General features: G+C 37.9%; 1 protein-coding gene and 1 long non-coding RNA gene across 2 annotated transcripts; both read right to left on the bottom strand.

Moving 5' to 3' along the window:
* Nucleotides 1-6,551: 6,551 nt before the first annotated feature.
* Nucleotides 6,552-9,848, bottom strand: LOC109816090 (G-type lectin S-receptor-like serine/threonine-protein kinase At1g34300). The gene has a single exon (XM_020380959.3). It carries the CDS (start codon nt 9,331-9,333, stop codon nt 6,802-6,804), a length of 2,532 nt encoding a protein of 843 aa, XP_020236548.2. The 5' UTR covers nt 9,334-9,848; the 3' UTR covers nt 6,552-6,801.
* Nucleotides 9,849-12,096: 2,248 nt separating this feature from the next.
* LOC145958900 (uncharacterized) lies at nt 12,097-15,796 on the bottom strand. Its single transcript, XR_014434447.1, has 3 exons — nt 15,749-15,796; nt 15,560-15,657; nt 12,097-14,087 (listed from the first exon to the last, which is right to left on the bottom strand). It is a non-coding gene; the product is annotated as an uncharacterized LOC145958900 (long non-coding RNA).
* Between the last annotated feature and the right edge of the window lie 1,132 nt (nt 15,797-16,928).

The raw sequence follows: 16,928 nt of genomic DNA on the forward strand, positions 1-16,928 counted from the left end.
TGAAAGAAAATTCCAAGTACACATGCCTAAACACTTTCATGATCAAAATATGATATGCATGCCTTGTGTTTGTTGAAATGGCCGTGGGGTTTAGAGTGCTTTAGAGAGTCAATCATGCATGCTAATTAGTCCTAGCATGTTCCTTGATATTTAACCATTCATGTGTGATTTATATCTTTGCACATATTGCTAAATTCGACCATCTTGCTTTCCTTTTCTATTTGCACTTAATATGAACATGTTTTGCTTGATAATTTGAGGTTGAAAAGTGATTATATGTGCTTATTTTACTGCTGGACTTTATTGCACATAAAGATTAAAGAAACTCAAATTATTAGCTCATTAAGCCATCACTAGTTGCTAAAAGGATACTTTGGTAATCAAAATCAACAAACACAAGTGTAAAACCCAAGAAAGGAAGGAACATTAATTCCAAAAAAAAAAAGAGAAATGGCTAGACCTTGACATCAAAATCCGTGCCAAGAACAAGTTTTAAAAAAAAGAAAAAAAAAAGGGTTCAAACAAACAAAAGGGAACCTTTGCTAGACTTGTGGACTTTTGGGACTAATTTTCCTACCTTAGCACTTGGAGTCATTCTTTGAACTTTTGGACCTTGGACCTTGATTTAATGGCTTAATGGAACTTTAAAATTTAAACATGTTAAGTGCAACATTTTATGACACACTTGCTATTTTATTCTAGTGTCATTCTAGGATTTACTCTTTTGTGTGCTTGCCTTTTATTAATGTGCCTTAATTTCAGTTTTGAGTCTTCTTTCTACTCTTAAGTTTGTCTCATAAATTCCATTTGAGTTTAGCCTCTTCTTAATTGTGCTTTTTAGTTTTTCTTTCTTGGCCTCTTGTACTCTTGGGTTGTATTTTCTTCTTGACCTAGGTGAGGAAAGCTTCTAAAACACCACACACTTTCTTGGTGGATTGAGTGGAGGGGTTGTCCGATTAGAGTTCAAGGAACTTTGGAGGATCACACCAAATAAAAGAGTGCAAACACCATTGAAAGGCTAACATTGGGTGTTCATTGTGAAGGGGTGGAGAATTGAAGACTTGGAGACTTCCTTTTCTACTTATTTCTTTCTTGTTAAATTTTCGGCCTCTTGTGTTTTGGCCTTGGTTTCATTCATTTTTTTGGTTTGTAATTGGCCATTTTAAACCTCTTCAATTTGGTAGTAATTTTGTGTAGTTTGAAGGTGATTTGAAAACCTTCACTTAGGAATTCGACTAGTATATGTTTTAAGTTGCTTTCCTTTGCATGTTTTAAAACTTTTAGTAGTATTATTGCTTAGGACTTTCTTTTGTCTCAATTTCCATTTAGAAGAGTTGCTTTTGCCTACTAGGGGGGACGTGCACACACACACTTTATTCTTGTGCCCAAATTGTTTTGTGAGAAAAATGTGAAAAGGCTTAGTGATTTTTACTTGATAAGGCTTGGTTATTAAGTGATTCCTAGTAGTCCACCTCCCTTTGATAGTTCACTTTGTACACTTAGGCCTTTTCATACCTATCTTGCACCTTGAAAACTTTTTTTGTGAAAACTCTTTTATTACTCACTCTTTGTGAAAACCTTTTTCAACCCTTTTGAAAACAACTTTGTGAAAACCTTTTTGATCAAAGATGAGTGATCATTATAGTGTACATGGTCATAACTCTTGTAGTACTAGGTCTAGTGTTAGGGATGAACTTAGGCAACTAAAAGAGTACCTAAGAAAAAAATAAGAGGAAAATATAAAAAGAGAGGAAGAGTTAAAAAAAAGAGAAAAAGAAAATGAGAAAAATAATGAAGAAATAAAAAGGTTGCTTACTAGATTAGTTGTGGGAGGAGAGGCTAGTGGTTCAAGACCAAGAGTCTCTTCCCCTAAATCCTCAAAGGGCGAAGGGGTTAGAATACCCTCAATTGTTCATGAGGAGGAAGGGCATCATACCCAACCTCCAAGTGATAACTTCAATAGTAGTCATCACAATGATGATTACTATCAAAGACCCCCAAGACCCCATAGACATAGGGAGTCTTCCAATAAGGAAGCTAACATCACTCTTTCCCCATTTCATGGCAAGGATAATGTTGAAAGTTATTTAGATTGGGAAATGAAAGTTGAACAACTTTTCTCTTGCCATGGAGTGAGTGAAGATAGGAAGGTTTCTTTAGCAACCCTTAGCTTCCAAGGGCATGCTATGTATTGGTGGATCTCCTTAGAAAAAGAAAGGAGAATAAATCATGAGCCCCCAATCCAATATTGGAATGAGCTTCGTAGTGCCTTGAGAAGGAGGCATATTCCTCCATACTATGATCGAGAGCTTATGGATAAGCTTCAAATATTGAAACAAGGGTCCTCTAGTGTGGAAGAATTGTTCAAGAGTGGAGCATCAACTTAAGATAAAATTTTTTCGAAAAGACTCCACTCCCTCTTATCTCAAGAGTTTCAAGAAGGAGGGCCACTCTTCCCTACCTTTCCCCAAAGAGGAAAAAGAAAAAGAAAAAGAAAAAAAAATCATCTTTTAAAGCACCTTCCAAAGAGTCGAAGTCAAGTGAAATCAAGTGCTTCAAGTGTCTTGGAAGAGGACATATTTCTTCCCAATGTCCTACAAAGAAAACTATGGTTTTAAAAGTGCAAGACCACTATAGTAGCCTTGATGATGCTACTTCATCTTCCTTTAGTAGTGAAGAAGAAGCCATAGACTCCGAGGAAGAAATTTTACCTTGTGAAGGAGACTTCGTTTGGTAAGAAGGCTTCCTAACAATCAATCTAGTGACATTGACCAATCTCAAAGAGAGAACTTGTTTCAAAAAAAATGTAAGGTCTTAGAAAATACTTGTTCTCTCATTTTAGATAGTGGGTCAACTTCCAATTGTTGTAGCACTAGATTGGTTGATAAGTTAGCCTTGACTACAAAACCTCATCCTAAACCTTATAGAATGTAATGGATCAATGAGGAGAAAGGTATTGTAGTTAACCAACAAGCAAGCATACCAATCTCCATTGGCAATTATAAAGAAGAAGTTTTGTGTGACATAGTGTCATTGGAGGTTAGTCATGTCTTGCTTGGGAGGCCATGGAAATTTGACAAGAAAACAATCCATGATGGCCTCACCAATAAAATAAGTTTCCAACACTTGGGAAAGAAATTTATGTGGTGTCCCCTATCACCTTCTCAAGTGAGTGAGGACCAACTCAAATTAAACTCTAAGAAAGATGAGGAGGAAAAAAGCAAAAACAAAAACAAAAATAAAAGAAAAGAAAAAAGAATTTTTCCTTTAAAGAAAAAGGGCTAGGTTCAAGAGAACCTTAACCCTTATACCATCCTCATTCTTTTGGTGCCAAAGAAAGATGGCAATGGAGGATGAACACCTTTTATAAAAGCCATCATCGAATAAAAGGCACCCAATCCCTGAGATAGATGATTTAGTGAATGAATTACATGAGGGTCAATAACTTTTTCAAAATTACTTTGGTGATGCCTCTTTGGCTCTCTCCTTCCCCTACCACTTTCATTCAACAAATTGTGTACTTAAGGATTCCATAGCTAAGTTTTAGTATTTTACTTCCCTAATTGAGGTTTCACTTCTTTTAAAGGACCAATGGAATGGAAGAGCTTAAAGATTTGAGGTCAAATCCTTCTCAAGAAGGAGGGGATGATGGAGGACCATCCTTGGTGCTTCATGTGAGACCCATCACATGGTTCATGGCTAGGAGAATGGAGGATGATAAAAGAGATATCATGTATGGATCCATCTCCTAGGCCCAATTTGAGTAACATAGAATTTTATTGCTTTATTCCAATTTTACCCTTGGGTTATTTTAGTGATAGAATTTATTTTATTTGTATTTCTAATTTTACCCTTGTATTTTGGGGTATCTTAGTCATATGACTTATTTTCTTTTGTATTTTCAATTTTACCCTTGTATTATGGGGTGCTTTAGATAATTAGGGTTTTAATTTTTAGGCTAGGGTTTTAATTAGGAGGTGATGCATTTTTGGTAGCTTTGGACCTATTTTTGGTCTTAGAAAGGCTTAGGCACAAGTGGAGGGCAAAGGTTGCATGATCTTATCATGCACCTAGATGTAGCCTAACTAAACCCAAAGATTCCATCCTTGGCCACCAAGTTGCATCTAGGGTTAATTTAGGTTTCATTTAGTGTGCATTTGGCAAGGTGAATTTCGGTCAAGGAACCCTAAATGCAACCCTAGATGTCTCTCACTCCTATAAATACCCAATGCAGCACACCTTGTAAATACTTTGGATATTGAATATAAAGAGAACATTTTTCGTTTATATGATCCTTAGTCCCCTTCGCTATTTTTGGCCTATCTCCACCTTGAGAGAAAAACCCTAGAAGTGGCCTTCAACTACCTTGGAGTGAGCCAACCCTAGAGTGCACCTCTCAAACCTTTCATGAAACACCTCACCTTCAACGTCCATCTCCACCTTTCCTTCATCATTCCTTGCGCCTTTGAAGACCTTGATCCAAGGATTCAATGTTTCCTTCTCATTGATCAACATTTATCCATCAATGCTAGGAAGGATGCCATCACTTCCACTGGCTCCAAACCCATCATTAATTCCTTGGAAAGAAAAGGATTGGAGCATGCGTGTTTAGATCATAGTGCCACTTGTTTTAGGTACCCTTTTAGCTTTAATTGCCTTTCAAGGTTATTTATGGTTGTGGTATTGGAGAAAGATTCCAAGATTTGGAGGATTTTATGGTTAGTATGATCTCATGGAGTATGCTTCTGATGCACTAGTTCATTTCTCATACAAGGAGCTCAAAGGCCTTACAAATAGATTTAGGGAGAATCTTAGTGTTGGGGCTTTTGGTTCTATTTATAGAGGAATGCTTGGTAATGGAACTATGGTTGCAATTAAGCAACTTTAAGGAATTGAACCCGAAGAGAAATAATTTAAGTTGGAAATTGCTACCATGTGTAGTACTCATCATATGAATTTGATGAAAGTAATTGGTTTTTGCTTTAAAAGGAAACACAAGCTTTTGGTATGAGTACATGAAAAATATGTCTCTTGATAAATTTCTTTTCAGAAAGTCAGGAGCATTGTTGGATTGGGAATGTCAGTTCAACATTGCCTTAGGATGTGTAAAGGGTATCCTATATATTCATGAAGAGTGTCATACATGCATAGTCAATTGTAATATAAAGCCAGAGAACATTCTTTAGGATGAGAATTTCAAGGCCAAACTATTAGTTTTAACCCTATAAAGCTCATAACTCCCGAGGATTAGAGGTACCAAACCATGTTAAATATGAGGGGAACCAAAGGGTATGTGCCTCCATAATGGCTTTCAAATCTTTTAATGACTACAAAATTTGATGTATACAACTATGGTATAGTTTTGTTGGAGATAGTGAGTGGAAAGAAGAATGTTGAAATCTAAAACAAGGCCAATAATAAGGAGTTCTCATATTGGGCTTATAAAGAAGGTAATATCATGAACATTGTTGACAAAATACTACCTAAGGTTAATTTGGATCGGTTGAAAAGGTTGATTCAAGCAAGCTTTGGTTGCATTCAGGAGCAACCAATTTAGAGACCAGCAATGAGCAAAGTGTTAAACATGCTGGAAGGTGTAAGAAATATTAAGAAGCCACCAAGACCAAAATCCATGAATAAAATCCAGGAATAAAAGATCATTTAGTGTAAATAGAGAATGCTTGAGAAGCAATGTCAGTGCTTTCTCCACTGTCTCAACCACAATATCGACTTACTCTCCACTGTCTTCATCCAATATATTATTAGAAACATAGAGAAACTACATCCTCTCTTATATTTTATGAACTAAATCTTAATAAAAAAAATAGGACTATTAGTTAATCTGTCATTAATTTCATTGTGTTTTCACGTAACATCTAATATCTCTATTTGCTAATAAAAAATTATTTGGTGGAGGGACCAACAACCTTAAACTAACATATAGTACAACACAACAATGTTAACATGATTAGAGTCACAACAAAGTTAGCAAAACTATTATTGTGCCACAATGCTAGCGCTATCCTCTAGTTCAACTCACTATGTTGTTGTAAGAATCATATCTTCAGTGTGTATCCTTTCTAAATAATCCTCAACAAGAAACCAACAAGTCCTAGGCCTGAATCTTGCTAGTATAGTCTTTTTAAATGACTTTGCACACTTCGAGATATTTGTTTGTCCTTTCTTTAACCAAATAAGCTTTTATTTCTTTGATGTACCAAGGAATGACATAGAAACATATAATATGATCATTAAACATAATAAATGAAAATATTTAATATATTTATCTTAAACAGACGAAATGTTTCAACTAAGAGACATTTCAAAATACATATAATCACATCTGATCATCTTATGTTATCATCTTTATATGATCTTAAGAAATGGTTCTTTAAAAACACATTTAAGTTTGTTATCATTAAAATATATATTCCTTAGAGATCTAAGATCGTCCTATGATCTAACATCGAGATAATAGTGAAGGGTTATTGGTTTGAGTAAAATAGTGGAAGTAGATTTTATAAAAGTCCTTGTGAAATGTGTTTTAATCATGATACTTAAAATATACAATTTTATTGTTTTAATTAACCATGTGCAAACACATAGTTAATATGATCAATCTTTTAGAAAGACATATAATCACATAAATGATTTTTATGATTGAGAGTTCTCAAGCAAGAAAGACAACTATAAATTTTTAATGAGCTAATTCTGGAAGCCACTTGTAAGTTATGATTCTAAAGTTGACATGCATGCTTATTAGAAGCACCTACACGAAGCCAAAAATGTTGAATGTTTATGTCACGTGTCTAATTGTAAAAGACATGAGGTTGGTTTCTCGGTGTTCATTTTCGAGGCTAAGGTTGAAACACCACTATCCTGAAATGAAGATGAAAAGGAGGGAACGGGGGGTGAAACTCCAAATGTGGAGAATGCATTGGCATTGCTACTTAGGTATGAGTTGGTTCCACTAACAGCTCCTTCAATCATTGATTTTGGGGCAGGTGGCTTTTCAATCTCTATTAACCCTTCTAGCATTTGCAGCAGTCTACTCATTATTGGTCTTTGAGATGGATTCTCTTGAATACACCAAAAGCTTGCCTGAATTGCTCTTCTTACTTGTTCCATATTAACTTCTTGGTCAGCTAGTCTTTTGTCCAAGATTCCACTAATGTTACCTTTCTCAAATTCTTCATAGGCCCAAGTGGAAAACTTTTTCCTATTTGTTTCCTCTGATACATCAAAATTCCTTCTCCCACTCACAATCTCTAACAAAACCATGCCATAGCTATAAACATCAGATTTAGATGTTATGGGAAGATTCGCAAGCCACTCAGGGGCTAAATATCCTCTGGTTCCTCTCACACTTGTCAAGGTTCGATGCCTGTGGTCTTTGGGACTAATGAGCTTTGCAAGACCAAAATCAGAGACTTTGGCAACATAGTTCTCATCCAAGAGAATGTTTTCAGGTTTTATGTCACAATGGACTATGCAGTCACGACACTCCTCATGTAAGTATGTAATGCCTCTTGCGGTTCCCAGGGCAATGTTGTATCGATACTCCCAACTCAACAATTTTCCAGGATCCTCCTCTGTGTGGATTAGAAAATCATCAAGAGACCCATTTTTCATAAACTCATAAACTAGAAGCCGGTGGCGCCCTTCCGAGCAAAAGCCAATAAGCCTCACCAAATTGAGATGATGAGTGCTACCTATAGTGGCAACCTCCATCCTAAATTGCTTCTCACCTTGCTCAATGCCCTCAAGTTGCTTCACAGCAACAACAGTTTTGTTAACAAGAGTGCCTCTATACACAGCACCAAATCCCCCAGCTCCAAGCTTCTTCTTGAACCCCTTTGTTGCCTTTTGGAGCTCCTTGTACAAAAACTGCATCGGCGCACCAGAAGCATACTCAAAAAGCGTATCATGAGAAGACAACCCTCCAAACCTCAGTCTGTTCCTACAAAACCACACCCACAAACAACCTTGCAATGCAATCAAACCCAAAATGGCACCCAAAACAACAACCACCACAACCCAAGCACGCAACTTGGACCTCTTTTCCATCCCAGTCTCCCCCAAAGAGGGCGGTGGATTCAACGCCTGCAGTGGATTCGGCGCCAGCGGCGGACAAACCTTGACATATGAAATGCTAGGCATTGAAAGATTATGATAAAAACTAACAAAATCTTTTGATATTAGCAAACATTGCCCCGATCCATCTGACAAGGAAGTAGAAGCATAACAGTCTCCAGTACTTGAAAGACAATTCCCTCTACATGCCGATATCCCTATGAAAAACAATTGCGAAGCAGCCTCAGGGGCATAACTCAAGATCACAGCATTATCCAATGTCAACATAGTCGCACTCCCTTGACAACTGTCGAGACTGACCTTCCTCCTGCACCCTTTCCGAGCATCATTTCGATCAACCATGTCAAAATTCTCTGAAGGGCACCCGCAAACCGGGCTCGAATCATTGTAACTACACACACCATAGTTCCCACAGTAAGCATAAACCTCACATTGATCCTGAATAGCAGTCCATCTAACATTAGAACTTCCACTACCCTTATTAGTGCTATAAATCCTCAAATTGCCATCATTATCCAACTTCAACACCCTCAACACATCACTGTTCCCCTCAACATAGTCACTACTATAAGCAATAACAACAGGAGTACTCAAATTCACATCAGAAAGCTGCAAGAAACCAATCGATGACAACGCCAACACGGGGGAATCCAAACTCGCATTCACATAAGAATTGAAACCCTGGTGGTTCCAATACACTATGCTATTGTTCCACTTTAGGATCAAATTCCCATTTGCAAGAAGACTAAAAGAGTAACTTTGGGATGTGAGAGACTTACCAACAGTGAAATTCTGAGAAGGCAAAAGGGTATCGGTGGGATGGTCAAAGCTTGACCAGAGGGTACCCGTGCCGTTCCAAATTACCAAATTGCCACTCTCTTCAAGGGTTGCTGAGGTGGCGCCGCGGTCCGCCGTGCCAGAGTTCCACACTGTGGCGCCGGAGCCGTTGACGAGGCGGAGGGCACCGTTGCGGAGGAACTGGAGGGAGCCGCCGGAATCCACGGCGGCGCCGTTGCCAGCAGACCAGACGACGGGAGCGCCGCCGGAGAAGACGATTGCGGCGGTGAAGGAAGGAGGGGTGGTCGGTGGCTGAACGGGGACGAAAGCAAGAGAGAAGGTGGTGTTGGGAGAAGACCATATGTGATTGGTGAAGAGAGTGGAACCCGGGGTTATGGCGATAGTAACCGTTGTGGTTGCTAAAACAAGAGCCAGGAACAGAAAATGGGTTTTGAGGAACATGTTTTCTGATGATTCGGTTGTGTGCAAGGGTGTGAATTTAATATGTAGCCAATGTGTTGGATGGGTGTGTATTAACGGTGTTTTGGCTTCGTGTGTGGAAGAAATGAAATGGGGTGTTGGAAGACTTTGACTCGTTCAAATGATTGGAAAAAAAGTTTTTCATTATGTTTAAGGAGTTTGAATTTTCCACATGGTTGATTATTCACGGTCTTGTAGTGAAAGATGAATATGTTGTTGATGCATCCTGTAGAACTTATGGTATTTATAGTTTCAAGAACCCAGTTCCTATTCTCAGATTGGAGTTATGAAAACTTTGACAAATTTGTTGCAGGGGCACTATCTGAGAGGCCTGCAAGAAGCAAAGTTTTGCATATGGTACAAGGTGTTACAAAGATTAAGCCACCAGCACCAAATTCCATGAATAATGGATCATTCAATGGAAATCGAGAATGCTTGAGAAGCTATGTCAGTGCTCTCTCCGCTGTCTCAACCCCAGCATCAACTTGCTCTCTCTTCGTTTTACCATTATAAGGAGGGATACCGGATACTTCATCTTGTATATTGTCAGAAACATAGAGGAATTTTGGAGTATATTCAAGAAATTTTTAAAAAAAATTAGAATTTAAATAAATTTTAATTTCTTTTATTATTGCATAATTTATTTAAAAATTTATTTTTAATATAAAAAGTTACATTTTATTCGATAATGAGAATTCAGATTATTTTTTTAAAAATGGTTAAAATTCTAATTTGGTCCTTTATAATATTAAAAAAAAATTAATTTGGTCTCACTTTAATTTTTTGTTTTAGTTTAGTCCTAAATTATTTTAAAATACTTCAATGTAGGACTTCCGTCCAAATTTTATAAATGGTGTTAAAGGTCTGTGAGAATCACGCCCGTGATTCTAAATCACGATCGTAATTCTCACGCCTGGTGTTAAATCTTGGTGAGAAAGAGCTTTCTTCGTTCTTGTTCTCATTCTTCGTTCCCCGATCACCACCGACATTGAAAACTGTCGCACATTCACCTCCACCTTGTTATACACCACTCCCTCCGCCCAATTATCATCACTCTTCATCAATCACAACACCTTCATCGGTGAAACCGCCGCCGCCATGTCATCCTTCCTCACTGCGATGTCGTCCACATCCACCAGATCCTTGTTCAGCAACACCTTCCTTGTCATGCCATCCACCACGTCCTCGACTGCACCACCAGGAGGTATCCCTTTGCTCACATAGGCGATTTTGTTCAGCCCTACGAAACCGTAAGGTGCGTCATTGTCAGAAAGATTCTTCGTCGCCTCCGTGTACATAAGAGATCGGGAGAAGATCAACGTGGATCCGTCGGCGGATACCTTCCAAATGAAGTTTCCGTCGGAGTTCATCACGAAGGCGTTGCTGCGGTGGTCCATGGCGACGTCGTTCGCTGCATCGATGTCTTTGGAGGGGAGCAGGGAGAGGAAGAGGCAGCGGCGAGAGCGGAGGTGGTGACTAGAGTGGGGGCGTTCGTGGAAAGAATAGTATAGTACATTTTGATTGGTTCCTAGGCGTGAGAATCACGGTCATGATTGTCGCAACCCGAAAATTTCCGATCTCGCGACTAATGGTTTAGACATCCTTTTAAAAGTCTCATTAATTAAGGAATGTCCGGACACCAAACTAATCCTTAATTAATGGTTTTGAAAATAGGTTCATGAGTCGCCACTAATATTTTACTCAAAATATTGGAAAAAGAAAAGGTTTTTAAAGATCCAATAATGGCCTTGATAACTAGAATTGGGTTCGGGGCTCGGTTACGTGTAGGGAAGGTATTAAGCACCCCTACAACGCCCTCAATCGGTACCCTATGATGAAGTTAACATGATAAGAATTAATAAATTAAATATTGAATCCCCTTTATTAATATTTATTTACATATTGAAAATTTAAATTATACGACTAACCCTAAAATATTTACATGATTGCGTTTGCTTTAAATAAAAAATAGAGATCAAGATAAGAAATAAAAGATATAGAAAAAGATTGATTGAAATACCTCTTGAACGAGCTCTATTGAATCTTCAAATATGGAGAAGGTGCTTTATGGCAACCTTTCACACTACAATATGCCTCACAAATCTCAAGAAATACAACAGGAGAGAAAGAGAGAGAAATTTTGTGCTCTAAGGAGTCTTGGATGAAATTTTTGGGGTTTGGAGAACTGTGCCCAAGCTATCTATTTATAGACTTCAGAAAGGGTCTAGAACGGCCCGTTCCAAAATCGGAACAGCCTGTTCTGGATCTGGCCGTTACATGTTAATTTAGTGTATTGGAATGGGCCGTTCTGAAATCGGAACGGCCCGTTCCAGAGGTGCGTTTAACACATAATTTCCATTCTGGAACGACCCGTTCCAAATTAAGAATTCAAGCTTTTTTTGTTACTTGGAACGGTCCGTTCCAAATGTAGGTTTTAGCCTTTCTGAAAGAGCCTGGAATGGCCCGTTCCAATTTTGGAATGGCCCGTTCCAATTTTGGGTTTTAGGCCCTTTTTGTAAATTGGAACAGCCCGTTCCGGGCTACTAAAACCAGCTTATTTGGGCTTTTAGCCTTCTGATGTCAAGTCCTGTTATTTCGATGATTGGGAGTTCCTTTCCTTGATAATAGACGTCCATTTCTTCGTTTGTATGCCCCCCGGACGAAATTGGGTGTCTACAATGATTTGGAATCACGGGCATGATTCTCACGGACCTTTAACACAATTTGTGAAATTTGGACGGAAGTCTCACATTGAAGTATTTTAAAATAAATTAGGACTAAATTGAAACAAAAAATTAAAGTGGAACCAAATTAATTTTTTTTTTAATATTATAAGGGACCAAATTAGGATTTTAGTCTTTAAAAATATATCAAATATGATGATATTTGTGACACCCTCTACCCCAACATACATATACAGTAATTATAAAAAAATAGAATTTTTCATCAATAAAAATCAAATTTCCAACCACGTAAGGGTAAATAGTTCACATTCATAAACTTAATCCAAATAACATGCCAGTAAAATTACAAAGAAATAAAACTGAATTTTCCAAAATAATTTAATAAGAACATTTTAAACAATCCTATCTATGTCCCGATGTCACATGTCCTATCAGAGCAAAACCCAACATAGAAGCCTAAGCTTCATCACCAACATCCTCAGCCTCACGCTGATGATCACCTGTATATCAAACAAGAGAAACAACACAAAAGAAGGGAGTGAGAAACATCTCACTCTGGCTCACGGTGTAGGAACGCACACCGGATAGCCAAACACAAACAATACAGTTACCTCATAGATCAATCAACAACAATAGTTTATTCAATCATCCAAGTCATACAAATAGTAATTTATCATCATTTAATAATAAGGATGCACATGCATGGACATGGACTTCACATTATCATGCATGTGGCGCCAGTAAAACATCACATGGCATATTGCCGCTAGCAATACACGAAGAGTAGTCTAGGAGTACATGTCGGGTCACACCCTCTGCGCACTCTCACTAGAAGGATATACTACCAGAGTCTCGTCAGGATAGCTAAGCCGCGCAAGATACATCCCATGCACACAATGGGCGAGACTGGGACTTCCAAATCGAGCTATCCCCAATGACTAATCCCCAAAGCTTTTACACTAGGGGGCCTTTTCTGGCGGTGTATTCCATATCGTACCCTTAAAACACTTATGCAAATGATGCATGTCAATCACGACTCTATGCATTCTCATATCACATTATCATTTCCCATGGTCATTTCACATCATCACATTTCGTCATAACATTTCATTATCACATTTCATATTATCTCATCATATTCACAAAGCCTCCACAGAGCACTTTAATTTATATCAAAACTCGTTTATTTATAAAATTAAATACATATTTACATTATACATCACACAAGGAACGTAACAGAACATTCAAAAAGCAAAACAGAAAATACTTATATTTTGCCTATTTTCTCATAGGGTTTCCCGTAGAAACCCACAGAACACTCTAAATCATATCAAAACTTGTTTATTTAATAAATTAGACACATATTTACGCTCAGCAAATATCAAGAAACATAACAGAAAACTCAAAAAGCAAAACAGAAAACATTTATATTTTGCCTGTTTTCTCATAGGTTTCCTGTAGAAACTCACAGAGCACTTTAAATCATATCAAAACATATTTATTCTCAAAATTAATCACATACTTACACATTACATTCAACAAGGAATACAATAGAGCAATCAGATAGCAAAACAGAAAATATTCATATTTTTCCTGTTTCTCATAGGGTTTCCCATAAGAACCCATAGAAATCTCAAATCATACAATTAATTGCATATAAGAAAAATAATAAGCAAAACAGATACAATTGGGAGAAATCTCTCATACATGAGCATACAAAAATACAACAAACACAGGATTGGGGGCCAATCCCACTACCCAGCATACTCTAACGACCCGCCATGGTCTCTACACTTAGTGGAATCGCACTACTACTAGTGAACTAAGGAAAATATTAAATTGGATAACTCATACATACGGGTATAGATAAGAATAAAATAACCAAATTCTTTAAATACAAAATAAAATGCCATATATGTACAGTCATCCCAAAAATAATATTCCCTAGTGCCGGTCAAACAGACAAAAATCGCTACCCAAAATGGTAACCCTAACACGAGGATCAAACTCCCCGTCTCGCAGCGGTCACCTCGACTCCAAGCTAGCCCTGATCTGCTCCCATACCAAGTATGATCATCGCAGTTCCACCACATGGAAACAGAAGGGTAAGCTAGAATTCACAAATGAATCATAATAATCTATACTACACAATCGTATTCATAGAGTCACACCATACACTCTATCCAATACTACTCATGCATAAAATACAATCCACCAATCATGAAGTCAAACACCACACTTCATCATATTAATAATCATGCAATAAATGCATCTCATGACAGATATCAATGCATATCAATCATCTAATGCGTCGTCACGCATACACCTAGGAGATCTCCATAACAATAGAGCTGTATAAGTGACATTCCATCCTACCGAAACCACCCCAACCGTTTTCACGCCCAAAGCGCCCGCTCGGTCACAGCTAAACAGGATATAATCCTCCCTCGGGTTTACTCGGATGATGTCACTTACACACTTGGAAGTCCAGATCCACCGTCAGATATAGCACAGCTGGGTACGGGCTTACCACGACCTTGGCATGCATTAACCAAGTCAATTGTGGAGTTCGCCCACCGACTATCCGCAAGGATCCACGCACCTTCCCGAGTACTTGGTTAAGGGAATAACCCTCGACCTCATACCCCGCTCCAACACTAGCTAAGGACTTAGAGGAGACTCACCCAACCCAGTGGCCTATCTGAGCACCACTCTCCCAAATCCAGTGGCCTCCCAGAGCACCACTCTCATATATCAGTGGTCTATCCAAGCACCACTCTCAAGAAACTCTATGTGAGCTCTTCCAGTTCGAAAATATTTTTCCTCTCCTCAAGTCCTAGGCTAGACTCATGCCATAGGCATCACATGCAATCATGCATCATACATCATAATGGTCTGCCCACCATCATGATCAACAATCATACACATGTCATAAGACATCACATGCAATAATGCATCATACATCATAATGGTCTGCCCACCATTATGATCAACAGTCATACACATGTCATATCATATTCAAACATTCATACGTATCATCACAAAGCATACATATGAATCACACCTCACCATACATCATATATCATACATACATGCTCTAAAACTTTAACTTTAAACATGCATAAGCATCAATTCATTCATAAACTTATTCACGCTCGGCGTAGCCTGAGCTCGCCCAGCCTAATCCCAGCCTGAGAGTCCCAAGACTCATCCACGCCTAGCGCATTCAACCTGCGCCCGGCCTAAATTCCAATAACAGAGTTCACAAACTCTCATCCAAACCAACAAATCCAGTCACATGCAAACACAAAACACAATACATAGGCTCCATACAACTTAAATAAACCTAGAATCAACATGCACCCATCTGATGCATCAAATTCACCAGAAACCCCATTTTTTTTCCAAGACTTTGAACAATTAGCGAATTCTCCGATCCATCCATGGATCCTCAACTTCCATGCATCAATTGAGTTTCTAAACTCACATGCAACTTAAATAACAAACATTCTAGCTTCCCTTACCTGAAGATTGGCTCAGATAGCCAAAGACTGAACAAAAGTAGAATTTCCCCTCGAGGCTCAACTCGGAACTTCAGTCCTCCCAAAACAAGTTTTCTAATCTGAATTTCAAGAAAAGTCAGAAGGAGTTAGTGATCTAGAGGAGAAAAGGAGTCAAACAGAGAAATTTGGGAGAGAAAGGAGTTCACTGACCCAGAGACCTTCTCTCTAAAACTTCTCTCTAAAAACTCCAAAACTCCTAAAGGCCCCCAACCCCCTATTTATAGACTTTCGGATTGGCCCAGAACGGCCCGTACCGAGTTCGGAACGGCCCGTTCCGAACTCCCAAATCACGCACAAAAATAACGCCCAGAACGGCCGGTTCTGAAATCAGAACGGCCCGTTCCGGGACTCATCCGGAACGGCCCGTTCTCTTTCCGGAACGGCCCGTTCTCCCTCCAGAACGGCCCGTTCTCCCTCCAGAACGGTCCGTTCTCCTTCCAGAACGGTCCGTTCTCCTTCCCAGAACGGCTCGTTCTCAACTACAATATGTAGTTCAATTCAGTAGCTTGGAACGGCCCGTTCCAGTTTGGGAACGGCCCGTTCTGGGCTAGTGAATCAGCCTCTTTTTTTTTTTTTTTTTTTTTTTTTTTTTTTTTTTTAACAATGTTACACATACAATCCCACACCCAGAGCGAGGTTTCTCACTCTCCCCTTACTTGGATAAGTAGAAGACAAAGGTGTGATCTAAGGTCGTTCCTGAGTACTCTTTCTTAGAGCTCTTTGTTTCTCCTTTTTTTTTTTCCTAACCCTTCAGAACGCAAATGAGGTAGATAGGGTTAACGCTACCTGACTCCTTAAAATTAATCCATTGGGCTAGGTCAACCCAACCCATTTTCCTTCTCTTCTAACTCACTTCTCTTTTTCCTCAAAATAATTAAATAAAATAAATACATGTATATTATAAAATATTTTTCCTCTATAATAATAATATATTTCTGACCCAAAATATAATAATATAATTTCAATAACAAAATATCATATAAAATCAACCTTCTCTTAAAACATATAAATATTTATTTAAATATGCTAATGAAAAATACTTATTTAATACGTACAAAATAATTGTCCAAAACAATAATTATTTAAAACGTAAAAAATAATATTTTTCTATAATTATTAAAATAATTATGACCAAATACCATATAATAATAATAATTATAACAAAATATCATAATTAATAATATTATACAAAATAATTTTCATAAATGATTATTATTAAAAACCTTTAAAAATTCAATCAAACACATTTAATTAATCAAAATAATGATAAGGAAATAATTTTTATAAATACAAAAATAAATAATAATTATTCGTAGTATTAGTAAAAAAA

Source organism: Cajanus cajan, chromosome 1 (genome assembly GCF_000230855.2).
Source record: "Cajanus cajan strain Asha chromosome 1, NIPB_CcT2T_4, whole genome shotgun sequence".
Taxonomy (NCBI): domain Eukaryota; kingdom Viridiplantae; phylum Streptophyta; class Magnoliopsida; order Fabales; family Fabaceae; genus Cajanus; species Cajanus cajan.

Coding starts and splice junctions, on each gene's coding strand:
- LOC109816090 (XM_020380959.3), bottom strand. CDS start 9,333: ATGTTCCTCAAAACCCATTTTCTGTTCCTGGCTCTTGTTTTAGCAACC.